General features: G+C 34.5%; 1 protein-coding gene and 1 long non-coding RNA gene across 5 annotated transcripts in view; one reads left to right on the top strand and one right to left on the bottom strand.

Moving 5' to 3' along the window:
* Positions 1 to 715: 715 nt before the first annotated feature.
* The window catches only part of LOC127732944 (uncharacterized), a 44,384-nt gene continuing 24,517 nt past the window's right edge, over positions 716 to 20,582 (bottom strand). For 2 of the 3 annotated variants that reach the window (XM_052242151.1, XM_052242153.1), the window contains 4 exons: positions 16,792 to 16,878; positions 7,355 to 7,438; positions 6,899 to 6,931; positions 716 to 4,962 (listed from right to left, as the gene is read on the bottom strand). In XM_052242151.1, coding sequence (XP_052098111.1) covers positions 4,946 to 4,962; positions 6,899 to 6,931; positions 7,355 to 7,438; positions 16,792 to 16,878 — 221 coding nt within the window. In that variant the 3' untranslated portion in view covers positions 716 to 4,945. The remainder of the gene's footprint in view (positions 4,963 to 6,898; positions 6,932 to 7,354; positions 7,439 to 16,791; positions 16,879 to 20,582) is intronic. The other variant, XM_052242152.1, reaches the window with a different exon arrangement.
* LOC127733008 (uncharacterized) lies at positions 7,535 to 15,194 on the top strand. Of its 2 annotated transcripts, none has more exons than XR_007996564.1 (2): positions 7,535 to 7,667; positions 15,144 to 15,194. It is a non-coding gene; the product is annotated as an uncharacterized LOC127733008 (long non-coding RNA). The 2 variants fall into 2 exon arrangements; XR_007996563.1 differs by lacking the exon at positions 7,535 to 7,667 and adding an exon at positions 13,829 to 14,593.

Genomic DNA, 20,582 nt, shown 5'->3' with positions numbered 1-20,582 from the left:
AAGGTCAGATGAACCTTGCCAGACAGACATGTACACCTTACAATCAATTTACGCATTAAATATAGTTGACCTATTGCTTATAGTATCTAAGAAACAAACTAAACCATGAAAACTTAACATTGACCAATGGACCATGAAAATGAGGTCAAGGTCAGATGATACTTGCCAGACAGACATATACACTTTACAATCCTTCTATACAACAAATATAGTTGAAGAAAAACAGACCAAAGCACAAAAACTTAACACTGAGAAATGAATCGTGAAAATGAGGTCAAGGTCAAATTAAACCAGAGGATTTTTTTTAATATTTCCAATTTTTGTTCACTGATACCGGCAAAAAAGGCACAAATATAAGTATTCAATAATATAATAGTAAATTCTTATTGTATGATTGTAGTACGTGACTTGGTACATGTACTTTAGAACTGAAATTTGCTGTAACCAGTGACGTATGACCTGATGGCATGTTGTTATACTCTCAGATGTATCTGCACAGCAAATTATATTACTGGGTGTCAATCCTGGGCCAGTTATTGTTTTGACAATGAAAATGAAGGGATCTAACTGCTTTCACATAACAGGAAATAGGGAGTTGCCCTTAAAGAAATGTATGGAAAGAATGAAATTAATGAACATACAAAAATTTGAATAGTGTAAAGGCTGAAGTGAATACAAACACTTGATCCAAACTTCTGGTAATCAAAAGGTTAAATAACAAGTATAAACAGCTTTATTTAAATGGGACATATATAACAAGAATGCAAAAATCATAAAAAACTGCAATTGTTATAGATAAATACCCTTACGGTGATACTAAAATGATATCATTTAAAGATCTATTACTTCTAATTACAGCATCATACAGCTGCAATGTTTTCCTTCACATGACTGAGTTTTTTTAGCTGATTTTTCTAGCTTTCAATTTTGCAAAATAAGCAAAATACATTTCAGCAATTCTCATTATTTCATCAGGTTCTGTTACATCAGCATTATTTGGTACTCTTAAAGTTGTCTTGCTACGCATGTTAAACATTATGGTACATTAAACATTTGTACAAACTGTTAGAAATTTGTCATTAAGTTCAAATTATAAAGAATGTATGACTGTCCGTGATTTATTGGATTGCCATGTGTAGACAATATTTAAATCAGAATTCCTCTAAGACGATTTTAGCAGAGCATTGATGGGTGTTTGCAAAAATATATTGCTTTACATCCAAAGATAAAACCATAGAAGCATCATGGGTGCAGAGGCAAGTTGCAATCTTTACAGATTTGACCTAGCGACCTAAAAGTCAATAGGGTCTTTTTCACCAAGAGTGACATTATCTTCCCCTAAAAAGGGTGAATATCTGATTAATAGTTCAAGTGATAGTGTCCTGCAAATATTTTTTGCAAAAAGATTGGTCAATTCAAAGTACTGTAACCTTAACCACAGACTGCAATAAATTATTCCAATTTTAATACAAAAATGTTCAAATAATGTCAGGAATTCCAGTAAATTTAATGTTTAATATGTTCAAAAACTGTACAATGTCATCATCTATTATCTGTCTATCCGGTTAAATGAGTATTTGATCTAGAATCATACTACACAGTAAAAAGCTTCATCTAATGAATGGTAACAAATTCATAAAAAAACAATGTTAACAGGCACAATACCTACACCACTGAATACAGTGCCATAAATATTCAAGAAAAACAAAACAATGAAGAATAGTGCATATTTATTAAATGCCTTTTATATTTATTATTGCTCTTATAACCAGTTTTGATTTTCATGTATAAAGTTTACTTAGATCCCTCTTTAAAAACTAAATGTGTAAAACTTTGAAAACATACCAAACTTTTAAAATGACCCGTAAACACTGTATGTACAAAGCGTATGTATTTGTAATAAGAGATTAATGATAGAACTTTTACCCCTAGAAGTCAGCACCAAATAAAGAGTAAAAGATGGGACTAATTGTATAAAATATAAATGCTGTTGTACTAGGTTAATCCAGTTAATGGTATCATTTCACCCCGTCTAAGCATTGGTTTAATTAACAGCACACTGATAACTGAAGTTAAATTAACATGAAAGTTTTCTAGTACTCTCTTGAAACTTTTAAGATTTAACCAAAAATATTTCAAAACATTTGATTCCTTTTTCAGAAAACATAGTTTGGCATTATGACGTGACCATCAGCCAATAAAGATCCATAATAAAAGTTTGAAATTCATCTAAAAAATGATTTGATTTTTGATTTTTGGTGTTTTAATGCCACTTTTAAGCACCGCTTTTGGGCTATTTCGTGGCGGCCAGTTTTTATTGGTGGAGGAAGCTGGAGTGCCTGGAGAAAACCACCGACCTTTGATAGGAAAACTGACAATCTTAGTCAATTAAGATTGGAGTCGAGTGCACCCTCACAAGAAGGGTTCGAACTCACAACCTCTGTGTTGACTGGCTAGTGATTACAGTAGTAACTACTTAGACCACTCGGCCACCAACGCCCCTCTACAAAAATGAGGAACAACTTAAAAAATGCGGAAAAATTCTACAAACTACATTCTGTACAAAACTACAAAGTAATGGCAAACTATGGGACTTCATTTGGCACTTGCATAGCACTGGTACACTAATTTAAACATAATAAAATAAACATCAACATAATAAACACAGAGGTAGAATTAAGGCTATGTCTAGCACAGCATGATATGGCTGCAACAGTTGAACAAGATGAAAAGGTTTTAACTCAGTTAATTTTTTAAACTTTCTTTTCACTGATGCATAACATTCCAAAAAGAACATTTTTGATATTGACATAAAGAGGAAACAAATGTGAAAATCAAAAGAAAAAATCATATTTTTCAACCTATAAAGATGAATATCAAATATTACTAACTTATAAAATTAATGAATTAGTGAACTATAATAGTCATCACTGCATATAAAACATACATACCACAACATGCTCAGCTATTAATCAATCAATGGGATTGTACAAAAGAATAAATAATAAATAAACATGGCAGCAGTTTACTCTTTAAAACTTTTTGGCAAAACATAATATCTGGAAGCACCTGTTGGTAATTTTACATAAACAATGTATTGGAGATCATATTTGCAGGTATCTTTATAATAAAATAAATACTGATTGCACAAATTATAATGCCTTTATTCAAATTGTTCTGCATGTGTAAAATATGGATAAGAATGTGATTGGAGACATGAATGTGAATTAAAATAAATTGGAATTACCTATTCAACTGGGTTTTGAAAGATGCTTAAAAAATAACACCACTATTTTACTGTTAATAACTGTGCAAATAAGTCAATACTAGCAATTGAAATATTACTCCTATTTGACTTGGTTTTCAAACTGTTTTTAATTGAGTGCCATTAGTGTTTTATGTTTATGAAATGCATATCTGGCATACCAAATTATAAGCCTGGTATTCAATTTGTCCTATATCTTATAGTTTTAGATGAATATCTGATCTTTATTACTTTTTTTCTCTCTTCAATTCCAAAATTTTCACTTTAATGCATAAAAGAATGCTTAATTAATTGTATGCAAATAAGTTCAAATTTACATAATCCTTTTTGTTCAACATTCATTACAATAACAATCACCTTCATACCAGATTTTACAAAAATAAAATCAAACATTCAACATGTAAACATTTCAACATTTAAAATAAAAGAAATACTGAATCAGTTATGGAAATAATATAAAAAAAAACCATCAGCTAAACAGTTTATTTACAGGTAAACACATATTTTGATAATTATCATTAATATCTAACTAAAACTGAGGCTCAAGGTCACTAACCACTACACACATTTACCACACTATATTACATCATAACTCATTTAAAAAACAATCAATACTATCCCAACTCAAGTTATTTTCATTCATACATTTGTACATTAAAGTATTTTTTTGGTAATTTTATATTTAACTTTGAACCCTTGGAATTTATGAAAAAAATACTGATATAGTTTTCTCCCCTTTTATATACTACCTCAGAAACCAAAACCAAACAAAATATATTCATTTAGTCAATACCAGCAAATTAATTGAACCATTATTGGTCAAGTACTTAAAAATTTCTTATTTTCATTCAATTATGCATATATAATTTACGAAAATTCAAATAATGTGTATACCAAACAAAAAAAAAAGACTTTAAGTAATTTTTGCTCCCACAATTTACATGCATCTCAAAATTATTTCAATGTAATTTTTTTTCAAATTCAGAAATATCTAACAATTATTTGACTAACTTATTTGTACACTGATCTAATATAGCACATACTTAAACAATACAATACATATTTATACACTTCACTAATACACTACTTTACACTATATGATAACAACACTACATTTCTACATTTCTACATTATGTGGTAATATATTACATATTTACACACTTCACTAATACACTACGTCACACTATTTGCTAATTAAACTACCTATTTTACACTGTGCTGATACTTTAGCTATATATATATATTTACACACTTTCCTAATACACAACATTACACTCAATGCTTTAATAATACACTGTCATTACATTACATATTTACCTATTCCACATCACAATATTACAAAGTCATGAACACAAGTTCGTTTTCTGGCACATGATTATAATGTATGGTACAGTTCAACTTGACAAAATATGCCAAACAATTAAATATTTGCAATGATAGATAAATACAATGGACACCATTGCCCACCATAAAATGCATTATTGCTGATATTATAAAATCTTCTAAAAACAAATATTTTGCACAGTTCATATGACCTTAAGTGACATGTTTCAAATTTACAGGTAAGATTAATGAAATGTATAATAGAGAGTTTGATAATACTGTTGATATTGGAATGTCTCTCACATGTTATGTGTTAACAGCTCTTCTACTTCGCTAGGCCTATACTTTATCACCAGCTCAATTTTCTTTTTTCCCTGAAATAATTCAATTTTATTATACAAAAGCTGAAGTAATTTTTTTTCTATAAGAAAAAATCAACATAACTGAGGCATAAAACACATTTCTTTTATTATCTGTTATAGTGAGTTACAAATTTCATTCCTAATTTAGCATTGAATATAAATTACTGCAAAATTTTACTATATTTGTTTGGAGAACACTACAAGGGAATCAATATATATAGACAGTTGAAAGGTAAAATATCTGACAATTCCAAAACAGCCTCATTTTCAAGTGACAGTTAAAATTTTCCAATTATCTCCCACATTTTAAAGAAATAAAAGAACTTTGACTCTTTACACAAAAAATCTTCAGAGTAAAAATACTCGTAAGTCATAAACATTTCAGTATAACTTACAATAAATTTTAATCGTAAGATTTTTTGTGAAAAGAGTCACAGAGTTCCAATGTCCCCCGCATTGCACATATTTTTATATTTTATATTCCAAGGGGCATAACTCTTTTAAAAAAGTCGATCATCCACCATTATAGAACTTGTCCGAGATATTGCTGATATTAACCTATAGTATAAGTTTTATAAAAATCTGGCAAGAACTGTACCCGTGAGAGCGCTAAATAGGCCATTTTCCATAAATTTAATATTTCCAAGGGTCATAACTCTTTAAAAAAAGTGGATCGTACACCATTATAGAATTTGTCCTAGATATTGCTGATATTAACCTATAGTATAAGTTTTTAAAAAATCTGGCAAGAATTGTACCCATGAGAGCACTAACAAGACCGGCTGGACGGACGGTATTTACATGTCCACCGCAATGCGTTAAACGGGGGGACAAAAAGAGAATTGATTTATCTCATTATTGGTTCTTGACCAGAATTTACAAGAAACACTTACTTCCACCAGACAAACTTACAACAATCATGCATTCACCACAGGACATTTGAACAATAAGCATGCATTCACCACAGGACATTCGAACAATAATCAAACCTTAACAAATGGACAATAAACATCCAAACCTTTACCACATGACTCACAAAAAAAAACCAATCAAACTTTACCACTGCATATACAAACAACAGTTAGGAGTACTCAAAACAAATTTAAACATTTTATGCTGGACATACTAACAACAGTCAAGCAAATAACACCCACTAGACAAACAACAGAAAAACATTTACCAGTTGACAAACAAACAATTACCACTGGACAGACAAACAACAGACAAATGACAGTCAAACAATTACCACTGGACAGACAATAACAGTCAGACATTTACAGCTGCACACACACACACACACACAGAGTCAAACATATACTATTAAAAATCAAACACTTACCATTGATATGTAAACAATGGTTAAACATCTAACCCCCTTGTTTTATTTTGTATATTTACATTGTCATAGATAAAATTTATTCGTTCAGTGTATGTTCACTTGTTTTTGTTAATATGTCTTTTGATTGAGTTAAGCCATTTCAATTGATATTTTATAGTGCGTCTTTCTATGTTGTGATGTTACACTATTGTTTCAGGAAGGGTGAAGGTTGGCGCCTATTAAAAAGTTTATAAACTCGCTGCATTTGTTTGCACCTGTCCTAAGTCAGGAACCTGATGTTCAGTGGTTGTCGTTTATTGATCTGGTTCATAAGTGTTTCTCATTTTTTATATAGATTAGACCGTTGGTTTTCCTGTTTGAATGGTTTTACACTAGTCATTTTTGGGGCCCTTTATAGGTTGCTGTTCGGTGAGAGCCAAGGCTCCGTGTTGAAGGCCGTACTTTGACCTATAATGGTTTACTTTTACAAATTGTAACTGGGATGGAGAGTTGTCTCATTGGCACTCATACCACATCTTCTTATATCTACCAATTGATCAAAATTAACACTTTAGTGTTCAATCCTAAGTTTGATTACAAATTCAATTTAATGTCGTAAAATATACACACCTTCTATATTCTCTTTAATTTTGTTTATCAGCCCTGGAAAATAAGAAGGGAAAAAACATTTTATTTTAAGTTTAGCGTGCAGTGACATTTCCACAAAATGATGTTCTTACATTTAATTTTTTAATGATATTTTGTTAAAATATCTACAGGTATATGTTTTTGCGAAAAAAAATTATATAAGGGTATGCATTTTTAAATATAGGAAAAGGTTGTGGTACTGGATGTCTCAGCTGCTCACCCCTATCACAAAAAGATTGAATTATTTATAACAGACCTACCCTTCGAGACCCTCATGGGTATTCAAGGTCGTTAAACACACCCTAGTAGTAGTATTTACAACTATATAATATGACATTATTGTAATTTCATTTGTTTGACACAACAATGGTTCATGGTAGAATTGTAAAACAAGCAGTTTTATATGCTAGCAGTGCACATTAACACTACATTACCTACCTTGATACTTTTCACATGTAGACAAAACCTTGTTGGTTCCAGTTTTCAAATCATTCATTTCTGCTTGCAATGCAGATAACTTAGCTGAAAATATACAAAATACAACTCTGTTTACACTCGGGGGACTTATAGATGAATTATAAATTTATGTGGCTTACACCTGTAAATAACGTTTGTACTGTTTTGACTAAGTGCCGAATTGACCATGTCGTCCCTTTCTTATCATTTCATTCCCCAGTCTCATCAATCCCTCGATTATTGTCAAAACTGAAACACGTTGTTTTTCTACTTGGAAGTTTTATCCACCACTAGAGTAAGTTAACCTTTTATATTTGTGCTCATTTTTTATATCGTTGTGCATATTGTTTAATTACACATTTTATGCAACTTCATATTTGATTATTGGTGTTCATTTACACACGACATGAGTAAATATTGCCGCTGTGAATATACAGTACTGTTTGTATTTTTTATGTATGCATTTCCCCCTTAAATTCCATTCATTATTTGTCAATCCCACATGTGAGGATTTATTTTTGTGTTTTATTGATGTAGACAAGGGTCACGCTCGAATTTTCTTGAAATACAGTCCCGCACAGTCTCAACGTGTGTAAAATTTATATCGTGCGTGGTATGAAGAGTACAGTCAATGACAAATGCAACCTTTCAATTTTCTTGCATATTTAGATACGTGTGTGCAATCTTTTTCTGATATATTTATGTTGTATTTCGAAGTGTAGTGTACAAGAGTTACTTGTATTGAACTGTATAACCATTTTCTTTGTGAATGTACTACTATTTGACATTTATTGTATAAGTGTTGCCTTAATAGTATGCTTATGATTGTTATTTTGTACTTTCAGTTTTTCACCCTCTCCGGGGGTCTGTATACCAATAAACTGTTGATCTCTCAACGACTTATCAGTACAGTGAAAAATCTACATTATAGACATAAACCCAAGATAGATTCAACATGTCACAGTCAGAATCCGTTTCTGAAAGAGAGTTAAGAACTTCTAGAACACTTACATCTGATGGAGATCACCTTTTCCAACAGTCTAATGAACGACATCAATACATTATTAGAACTATTAAGAGAGATATCGACGCTATTATACTAGACGTAGAAGATAATCCAGTGGTGGACCTCTCCACAGCGTCGACGTACAGAGATGAAATTTCAAAACTATCAGAAAAGTTTGAAAAAGAAGCTAACACATATTTTGATTTCTTAAAATCATATAGGACAAAAGAAAGTGAAATCGAGCATGCATCATTTAAAGTGTCATTCTATGCGTTAAAGGCCAAAATATCCGTCGTCAAACAACATCTTAGTGAATTGCTACCTAGTAGATCCAAACAAGATAGTGAACGAACTCTTAAAAGTCGTAGCTCCCATCATAGTTCCCGTCATACTGGGTCAACAAGAAACTCGTCACTTAGTGCTCAATCAGAGATTCTTAAACAAACTGTGAAACTGGAAACCGCAAAGACACGACTTAAATATGCCAAAGAGGAGGCAGAACTGTTGCACCGCGAAGCTACACTCAAAGCAGAGAGAAACGTCCTCTCTATGAAGCGAGAAGTCGACGAAGCTGAGTCGGGATTGCAAGCCGTTAAGAAGGCTTTGAATTATGATCCTAATGACTATGGTGAAAGTTATGAACCACCAATAATTGCTAATCCGGTAGTTCAGTATGCCGATGTAGACAGGATATCTGAAAGAAAGTACCATAGTTCTAAAGTACCAGATACACATAACATTACAGAACGACGTACAGCAGAATTTGTGGAGCAACAGCGCTCACAGCATGCTTCTCATTTGACCGAAAATGACTTTCAAGCAAACAGTGTTAACATTCCTGTTCATTCTTTAGGACCATTGAATCCAATAGCACGACCTTTTGTTCCGACCCAGAGGAACGAAGCACAAGAATTGGCCAAGTTTATGGTAAAGAAAGACTTGATTACATCTAGGCTCATATCATTTGATGACCAACCTTCACATTACTCATCTTGGAAAATTAGTTTTCAACACATAATGACCGAGTTAGATACAAATCCTTTGGAACAGTTGGACCTTCTAATAAAGTATTTGGGACCAAGCTCAAAACAGCATGCTCAGAACATTAGATGTGCTAATGCCAATAATCCGGATACTGCAGTGCGGCTTATATGGGAACGCTTAGATGCTAGATTCGGTAGTCCAGAGATGATAGAGTCGTCACTTCACTCACGTATAGTTAACTTCCCGAAACTTTCAAACAATAACCGAAAGGAACTCTACGAGTTAGCGGACTTAGCTGCTGAGATCGAGTCTATTCGCAAAGATGAAAAGTTTGCCACCACATTCGCTTACTTTGATTCGTCTCTAGGTGTGAATCGTTTTGTAACCAGATTACCTTACAGTATTCAAGAAAAATGGACTACTACTGCCAATGGTTATAAGTCAAAAAACCATGGAGCATATCCGCCATTCTCCTTCTTTGTGCCATTCTTGCAAAACATTGCTAAAGTGCGTAATGACCCTGGATTTTTATATGACAATCAAGACACCAAACCGACCACATCTAGACAAACGAGAGTACAAAATCGTTTTCGAAGTCCTGCGCAAGTTTCAAGCATTAAAACCGACATTGGACACAAGTGTTAATAGACCACCTATTCAGAAGCAAAATGAGGACGTGTGTCCCCTCCATGGAACTAATCATACACTTAACACGTGCCGTGGTTTCCGTGCTAAACCATTGTCAGAGAGACTTGATTTAATTAAGCAGAAAGGTTTGTGTTTCAAGTGTTGCGGACCTAAGAGACATTTCCGTGACAAGTGTAAAGAGGATGTCAAATGCAGTGTGTGTTGTTCTCGTGACCATCCGTCAGCCTTACATGTAGATATTACAGCCGAACCCCAGAAAAAGCACGAGGAGGAGAATTCTAAGGAACAGATTAGCAGCAAATGCACCAAAATATGTGACTCGATACACAATACCAGTAAATCATGTGCTAAGATAGTACTCGCCAAAGTATATCACTCTGATAGACCAGATCATTTCAAAACTGTTTACTGTGTGATCGATGACCAAAGTAACAGGACTTTAGCAACGTCAGATTTCTTCAACTTCTTCCGAGAAAACGACACTGAAACCGAATATGTACTTGCTTCTTGTGCAGGAAGGTTCGTTACTAGTGGACGAAGAGCTTCCGGATACGTGTTAGCATCGCTTGACGGATCATTCTGTCTTAACGTACCTGAAATAATCGAATGTAATGACATTCCAAACAATCGGGAGGAAATACCCTCATCTGTTGTAGCTTCAAGTTATCCGCACATGATGGACATAGCAAGTTGTATTCCTGACATTGACAATCAGTCTGAAATACAGATGTTAATAGGCCGTGACCTTATTAGAGCACACCATGTTATTGAACACCGTGTAGGAGCTGACGAAGTACCGTATGCACAGCGTTTAACTTTAGGATGGGTTATTGTAGGCAATGTATGTCTTGGTAGATTTCATGGACAAAAAGTAGTTAATGTAAATAAAACTGTAATCCTAGGCAACGGACGACCTACTTTATTGTCTCCGTGTGATAGCGAGATGTCAGTTAAATTAGACCCAATCTTCGACAAGACTAAACTAGACGAAAAGGAAGGTGTGTCAATAGAGGATCAAACCTTTTTGAATATAATGTCATCGGGATTCTTCAAACAAGATGATGGACACTGGATCGCTCCACTACCTTTTAAACCCAACAAACCTTCTTTAGAAAACAACAAACAAATTGCAGAGCGTAGAGCTAAATCGTTTGATATGAATTTACGTTGCAACTCCGTAAAGCGCACACAAGTGTTAGATTTTATGCAGAAACTGTTTGATCGAGAACATGCCCAGATAGCACCCAAACTATCGCCAGGTACTGAGTGCTGGTACTTGCCTATGTTCGCAGTGTATCATCCAAGGAAACCAGAGAGTGTAAGAGTAGTTTTTGACTCTTCTGCAAAACATCATGGACTATCTTTGAACGACGTCTTGTTGAAAGGTCCAGACATTTATAACAGCCTTCTTGGAATATTACTCTGTTTTAGGAAAGAGGCTTACGCCGTTACCGTTGATATCGAACAAATGTTTCATAACTTCAGAGTCATAGATGAACATAGACGTTTCTTGCGCTTCCTGTGGCACAAGGACAACGATTTTGAAAAACCACTTACAGAATATCAGATGTTAGTACACGTCTTCGGAAACAGTCCGTCCCCAGCAGTGGCTACGTATGGTCTGAGACAAACTGTCCAACGCGCTGAACTTGATGTGAAAGACTTTGTTAGCAACGACTTTTACGTAGATGACGGACTTACCTCTTGTGCAACTCCAGAGGGAGTTATTGATCTTGTTCAAAGAACTAAGAAAACTTTATACGAAAACGGTAGACTTAGATTGCATAAAGTTGCATCTAACAGCAGGTTAGTGCTAGAAGCATTTCATTCAGATGACCTTGCCAAAAATCTCAAGGACCTTGACCTTGGATCGGCAGATCTCCCGATGCAGAGAAGCTTAGGTCTCTCATGGGACACAGAACTGGACGAGTTTACCTTTAGTGTGTCTTCCAACATCAAGCCATTTACACGCCTCGGAGTTCTTTCAACAATCAACAGTCTGTATGACCCAATTGGCTTTGCTGCACCAGTTATCATTAGAGGCAAATTACTCATGCGTAAAATGCTCTCATCTTCATCTACTATTGATTGGGATGATCCACTTCCAGAATTACTGAATCAGCAATGGGAATCGTGGGTACATTCATTGAGCGAACTTGAAAATTTGTGTATATCTAGAAAGTACAATGGACCTTCATTCGCCAATAGTGTTAAACGGGAGGTTCACATATTCTCAGACGCTTCTGAAGATGCAATCGCAGCTGTCGCATATATTAAATTGTATAGTGCAAATACTGTTAACATTAGCTTTCTTTTCGGGAAAGCCAAAGTTGCCCCGTCTCACGGACACACAATCCCCCGTCTGGAACTGTGTGCTGCAGTCTTAGCAGCAGAGCTTTCCGACATTATTCGAGATCAATTAGATATCAACCCAGATGATTTTTATTATTATACAGACAGTCGTGTAGTACTTGGATATCTGACAAACGAAACAAGACGCTTCTACATATATGTTGGTAACAGAGTCAGTCGAATTCGTTCTTCATGTCAACCTAATCAGTGGTCTCATGTGTCTACCAATGAAAACCCAGCTGATTTGGCTACTAGGTCCATCAGCACGATAGATCTTCCAGAGAGCCTTTGGATAAAGGGCTCCGACATGCTCTTGACTAACAACAAACAGGATGAACACGATCACTTACTAGAAGATCCAGAAAATGACAAAGAAATTCGTCCATCAGTTAGCTGTAAGAAAACAGAACTCCAAATCGAATGCAATGAAACTTCATTAGGATGTAGTAGATTCGACAGGTTTTCTCAATGGACACGTCTCGTTAGAAGCATTGCCTTTATAAAATCGGTAATTCGTAAGAAACTGCACCAAGACGGAGTTATTTCGCCCGATCTGCTAAGAGACTCTGAAAACTTAATACTACGTTCAGTTCAGCAGGATGCCTTTTCCGACGAGATTAAGTTGCTTCAAGAAGGTAAAAGCATAACATCAAAAAGCCAGTTGGCTCAGCTGTCTCCTATACTAGGTTCAGATGGACTCGTACGAGTAGGAGGAAGGCTCAAACAGGCTCCTGTAAATGATTCATTAGACATGTCGCACCATCCTGTGATCCTTCCAAAGAACCACCATGTTTCGTCACTTATTATTCATCATTTTCATGAAAGTATACACCATCAAGGCCGACAGTTGACGGAAGGGGCCATCCGTGCCGGAGGCTATTGGATTATTAGTGCAAAACGTTCTATTTCAACTCTCATCAACAAGTGCATAATTTGTAAGAAGCTCAGAGGAAAACTTGAATGGCAACAAATGTCCGATCTCCCAACAGATCGACTTAGCCCATGTCCACCATTCTCTTATGTCGGCGTGGACACATTCGGTCCATGGTCCGTCGTATTTCGTAAAACTAGAGGAGGCTCAGCCAACCAGAAACGTTGGGCGTTACTGTTTACATGCATGACCACACGCGCTGTGCATATCGAAGTGATAGAAGACATGTCAACCTCGTCTTTCATCAACGCTATGAGACGCGTAATTGCAGTTAGAGGTCCTATCATACAATTTCGTTCTGATCGAGGAACTAATTTCATTGGAGCAACATCAGAGCTCAATATTGACCCTGAATTTGTCGAAAAAGGACCAATCAAGGAATTCTTACTGAAATCCGGAACTACCTGGAAATTCAATCCACCATATGCACATCATATGGGCGGCTCATGGGAGAGACTTATCGGTGTTTCTCGTCGGATACTCGACGGCTTGTTATTGGAAAACAAAAGTAGGACAATTACACACGAAATGCTTGTTACTCTCATGGCTGAAGTTATGGCCATCATAAACAATAGACCGTTACTACCAGTTTCGACTGATCCAGAGTGTCCCAGTATTTTGAGTCCGTCGTCACTTCTTACGATGAAAACTTCACCAGACGTGAAACCGTTTCCTTTATTCGGTCCAAAGGATATGTTGAAAGCTCAATGGAAATGCGCACAAGGATTAGCAGAAGAGTTTTGGCGTAGATGGAAATCCGAATATCTTCATGAACTTCAGATTCGTACAAAGTGGCAAACTGACCGTCGTAATCTACAAGTTGGTGACTTAATTCTCATGAAAGATCAGGATGCGCCACGTAATTCATGGCCCGTAGGACTTGTGGACAGGGTATTTCCAAGCTCGGATGGCAAAATTCGTAAAGTGGAAGTCGCCATAGTCAAAGACGGAAAGCGCACAACTTATTCCAGACCAATTACCGAATTGGTTACTCTCCTTGAAGCTGACTGACTATAATAGTGACATTGTGTTTTATTCAATCACATTTAATACACGAACAATTTGTATAACATTGTTAGGGAAACACATGTTAATTTGTCATATGACATTATCTTTTAATTTTGAAAATGTAGTGATTTCATAAAGAAATCAGAGGAGGAGTGTACTGTTTTGACTAAGTGCCGAATTGACCATGTCGTCCCTTTCTTATCATTTCATTCCCCAGTCTCATCAATCCCTCGATTATTGTCAAAACTGAAACACGTTGTTTTTCTACTTGGAAGTTTTATCCACCACTAGAGTAAGTTAACCTTTTATATTTGTGCTCATTTTTTATATCGTTGTGTATATTGTTTAATTACACATTTTATGCAACTTCATATTTGATTATTGGTGTTCATTTACACACGACATGAGTAAATATTGCCGCTGTGAATATACAGTACTGTTTGTATTTTTTATGTATGCATTTCCCCCTTAAATTCCATTCATTATTTGTCAATCCCACATGTGAGGATTTATTTTTGTGTCTTATTGATGTAGACAAGGGTCACGCTCGAATTTTCTTGAAATACAGTCCCGCACAGTCTCAACGTGTGTAAAATTTATATCGTGCGTGGTATGAAGAGTACAGTCAATGACAAATGCAACCTTTCAATTTTCTTGCATATTTAGATACGTGTGTGCAATCTTTTTCTGATATATTTATGTTGTATTTCGAAGTGTAGTGTACAAGAGTTACTTGTATTGAACTGTATAACCATTTTCTTTGTGAATGTACTACTATTTGACATTTATTGTATAAGTGTTGCCTTAATAGTATGCTTATGATTGTTATTTTGTACTTTCAGTTTTTCACCCTCTCCGGGGGTCTGTATACCAATAAACTGTTGATCTCTCAACGACTTATCAGTACAACGTTGAAGTAATGTAACGTTGAAGTAATGTAGGAGTTGTCTCTCTTTCTGATAATTCAACACCTTTTCCATCAGAAAAAAAAAGTTGTGCGAGTTAATAATTTATCTTTCTTATTTCTAGTCAAGCAATAAATATACTTTAGATTTAGAGATTTATGCATGCAGTAGATAAAGGGAATGTTGAACAATGGACATAATGTAAGGTAAGGTATTGCTATTTCAAGAAGTGCTGCATAAGGATAATCATTATGATAAATATTTTGAATATGTGAGTTATTTAGAAAAAATTTGCAAAACCTATCTTCAAAGTAATAGAAAATTTTTTTTTTTGAATTCACAGTATCAAAATTAACAAATGATGATAAACTTCACATCAACCCTAATTAAAAATAAAATTCTAACTGTACTTCTAAGTTCTTGGAAAAATGATATTTCATTTAATTACATATAGGAGTGCTTGCTCTCAAGTTATCCCATCTGATCCCAACATATCCTGATTGTATTTGGACTTTCCAAAGAATAATGTATTCCTGTTATAAGAAATATGACCTAAATTTCAAAGTGTTGTTCATTCTTATATACATCACTCAGGTGTCTTACACTAATGTACTTGAAAATACCATTTCTTAACATTTTATAAGATATGATTTGACTTAAATGTTGTCTTAGGATTATATACATGTACTGTAAACTCAGAAATTATTGCGAGGTTTTTATTAATGCGAATAATGAGACTCGATGAGGATCCCAATAATAATAAACAGCTGCACCATGAGCTCATGATACGCCCGTCGCATTTTCAAAGAATAAAGTTCAATAACTTCTCAATGTCATATCAGAAATTTATGAAAAACTAAAGGGAGGTTATCTTAATAGATATAAACCAGTCATCAAAGTTTCATGAAAACTTATTAAAGCACTTTAAAGATATTGTCCGAAAACTGGAAAATCCCCCTTTTTTTAATGAATAAACCACCATACCTCGGAAAAGAAAATCTAAAATTTATAAAAATCGAAAGGGAGCTCATATCAATGGATATAAACAATTCACCAAAGTTTCTTGCAAATTGGTGAAAGTGTTTTTGAGTTATTGTCCGAAAACTGGAAAATCCCCATTTTTTAATGAATAAAATCCCATAACTCAGAAACGTAAATCTAAAATTTATAAAAAACAAAAGGGAGCTCACGTCAATAGATATAAACAATTCACCAAAGTTTCACGCAAATTGGTTAAAGCGTTTTTGAGTTATTGTCCGACATGTTGACCACGGACGGACAACGGTATACCCATAATACTTCCTGTAAACGCGCATATAAAAACTAGCATCTGATATTTGACATGTCTGATACATACAGGTATATCTGTTTGCAGATTTTCCTAAAATCAAGATATTAAATCTCACATTTTTGTCTATTCTTCAAAAATTGCAAAAATAAATGAACACAATAATTTCTGAATGTACAGTACTTATATTTTCATTTAATGTTGCAATATGCTATTCAGATAGTCTAAGCGACATTTTGGGCATCATGGGTTGAAATAAGTTTTGAATGGGTAAATATTACAATTTGCTCTACATACTATATCTACCACACACACCATGTTTCCAAATATTCAGCAATGTCTCAATCATATTTCTGGAATTACTAAACGACTCTGTCATAAACTCTGAAAGATATAAAACTGGTTTTTAAAGCATCTCTTAAAAACTAGAGGCTCTAAAGAGCCTGTGTCGCTCACCTTGGTCTATGTGCATATTAAACAAAGGACACAGATGGATTCATGACAAAATTGTGTTTTGGTGATGGTGATGTGTTTGTAGATCTTACTTTACTGAACATTCTTGCTCCTTACTATTATCTCTATCTATAATGAACTTGGCCCAGTAGTTACAGTGGAAAATATTTTGCAAAAATTTACAAAAATTTACAAAATTTATGAAAATTGTAAAAAATTGACTATAAAGGGCAATAACTCCTTAAGGGGTCAATTGACAATTTTGGTCATGTTGACTTATTTGTAGATCTTACTTTGCTGTACATTATTGTTGTTTACAGTTTATCTCTATCTATAATAATATTCAAGATAATAACCAAAAGCTGCAAAATTTTCTTAAAATTACCAATTCAAGGGCAGCAACCCAACAACGTGTTGCCTGATTGGTCTGAAAATTTCAGGGCAGATAGATCTTGACCTAATGAACAATTTTATCCTTGTCAGATTTGCTCTCAATGCTTTGGTTTCAGAGATATTAGCCAAAAACTGCTTTTAACCCTATGTACTATTTTTTAGCCATGTCGGCCATCTTGGTTTGCAGGCGGGGTCATCGGACACATTTTTTAAACTAGATACCCTAATGATGATTGTGGACAAGTTTGGTTAAATTTGTCTTAGTAGTTTCAGAGGAGAAGATTTATGTAAAAGATTACAAAAATTTACGAAAAATGGTTAAAAATTGACTATAAAGGGCAATAACTCCTTAAGGGGTCAACTGACCATTTTGGTCAAGTTGGCTTATTTGTAGATCTTACTTTGCTTAACATTATTGCTGTTTACAGTTTATCTCTATCTATAATAATATTCAAGATAATAACCAATAAAATGCTCCGCAGGGCGCAGGCTGATACGACCGCAGAGGTCGAACCCTGAACAGTTGGGGCAAGTATGGACACAAGATTCAAGCTTGATACAGCTCTGAATTTGGATTGTGATTAAATATTTGACACAGCATAGGTTTCTGACACAGAATGAATGTGGTCTAAGAACTTAAAAATTTTAAATTGGACATTCACCTTTTATGGTCCAATATCCAAAATCTAAATACATGGTTAGATTCAGCATATCAAAGAACCCCAAGAATTCAATTTTTGATGATATCAAACAAAGTTTAATTTTGGACCCTTTTGACCTCAATGTGGACAAAGTTGATAACGGGGCCCAAAAATCAAAAATCTAAATACATGGTTAGATTCAGCATATCAAAGAACCCCATATATTCAATTTTTGTTGAAATCAAACAAAGTTTAATTTTGGACCCCGATTTGGACCAACTTGAAAACTGGGCCCATAATCAAAAATCTAAATACATGTTAAGATTCAGCATATCAAAGAACCCTAAAAATTCAATTTTTGTTAAAATCAAACTAAGTTTAATTTTGGACCCTTTGGACCTTAATGTAGACCAATTTGAAAACGGAACCAAAAATTAAGAATCTAAATAACGGTTAGATTCGGCATATCAAAGAACCCCAATAATTCAATTTTTGATGAAATCAAACAAAGTTAAATTTTGGACCCTTTGGACCTCAATGTGGACCAATTAAAAAACGGGTCCCAAAATCCAAAAACTTAATACACAGTTAGATTCAGCATATTAAAGAACCCCAAGAATTCAAGAATAAAACCCCATTGAAATTGATCAAGAAATAAGCAATTTATACGAAGTATCTTCTTTTGCACAATACTGTGCAATTGAATATTTCTTGCTATTGCGCAATACTGTACAATTGACAATTTCTTGCTATTGCGCAATATTGTGCTATTAGATATTTCTTGCTATTGTGCAATACTGTGCAATTGAAGATTTCTTGCTATTGCGCAATACTGTGCAATTGAAGATTTCTTGCTATTGTGCAATACTGTGCAATTGAAAATTTCTTGCTATTGCACAATACTTATTATATAATAATTTACACATCCTGTTTGGTGTGTATCTCCTACCATATCATTATTATTTGCTTTTAAATATAAATCAGAAATAACCAACTTAAAATGGAAAATTTTAAAAGAAAAAAAAAAGGAAAAAAAGAAAAGAAAAAAAATCCCCCCCCCCAATTTTTTGAACCCCCTTATGATTCATCACCCCCAAACTCAATCCCAGCCTTCCCTTTGTGGTATGGTACCTTGCAGTACAATTTCAGAGAGATCCATACACTTGAACACAAGTTATTGTCTGGAAACTAGAAAAATGCTTATTTTTGGCCCCTTTTTGGCCCCCAATTCCTAAACGTTTAGGGCAATTACCCCCAAACTCAATTCCAGCTTTCCCTTTGTGATATAGAACCTTGTAGTACAATTTCAGAAATATCCAAACACTTACACACAAGTTATTGTCATGAAACTAGAAAAATGCTTGTTTTTTGCCCCTTTTTTGGCCCCTTATTCCTAAAATTTTGAGGCAATTACCCCCAAAATCAATTACAGCCTTCCCTTTGTGATATGGAACCTTGTGGTACAATGTCAGAGATATCCATACACTTACACACAAGTTATTGTCTGGAAGTTACAAAAATGCTTATTTTTGGCCCCTTTTTGGCCCCTAATTCCTTAACTGTTGGTACCATAACCCCCAAAATCAATCCCAACCTTCCTTTCGTGGTATTGAACCTTATGGTAAAATTTCATGGAGATCCATTCACTTAAACTAAAGTTAGAGTGCGAAAACCAATGTGTCTTCGGACGACGCCGGACGACGCCAGACGACGACGACGCCAACGTCATACCAATATACGACCAAAAAATTTTTAATTTTTGCGGTCGTATAAAAACGGCAAAATTTCCTTAAAATGACCAATTCAGGGGCAGCAACCCAACAACGGGTTGTCCGATTCATCTGAAAATTTCAGGGCAGATAGATCTTGACCTGATAAACAATTTTACCCCACGTCAGATTTGCTCTAAATGCTTTGGTTTCAGAGATATAAGCCAAAATCTACATTTTACACCTATGTTCTATTTTTAGCCATGGCGGCCATCTTGGTTGGTTGGTCGGGTCACCGGACACATTTTTTAAACTAGATACTTGAATGATGATTGTGTTTAAGTTTGGGTGCATTTGGCCCAGTAGTTTCAGAGGAGAAGATTTTTGTAAAAGTTTACGGACGACGGACGCAAAGTGATGAGAAAAGCTCACTTGACCTTTCAGGTCAGGTGAGCTAAAAAGTGGCAGATCATCAAATAGAAAATAAGACTGGCAAAAATCAACATATTTGTTTTAAAGAGGATTAAATATTACCAAGTCTAAATTTATGATGCACAAAAAGTGATAATCATATTTGCTGAACCCTTCTTTATTATATTTGTGGTATAGAGACATGAAGCTGCTAATATTCAATTGTATTATATAGAAACTAACTAAATATTGATGTTTTTCAACCATTGCTAAATTTTGGGCTACTTTTCCTACAGCCTCTGTCACAATTTTTCCATCTTTTAGAACTAGACTATCTTTTTCAACATTGCCAAAAAGTGGATGCCAAATCTTGTCCTTATCATACCCAGTCTTATACCTTTACTTTAGATTTTTTGTTCTTATCCTTTCAATCATCAAAGTATCACATAAATTGACAAATACAATAATCTTATTCTAACTT

This window comes from Mytilus californianus, unplaced genomic scaffold (genome assembly GCF_021869535.1).
Source record: "Mytilus californianus isolate M0D057914Y unplaced genomic scaffold, xbMytCali1.0.p SCAF_3, whole genome shotgun sequence".
In the NCBI taxonomy this organism is placed as follows: domain Eukaryota; kingdom Metazoa; phylum Mollusca; class Bivalvia; order Mytilida; family Mytilidae; genus Mytilus; species Mytilus californianus.
Note: the sequence above shows the minus strand (reverse complement) of the source record. Positions and strands in the feature narration are given on the sequence as shown.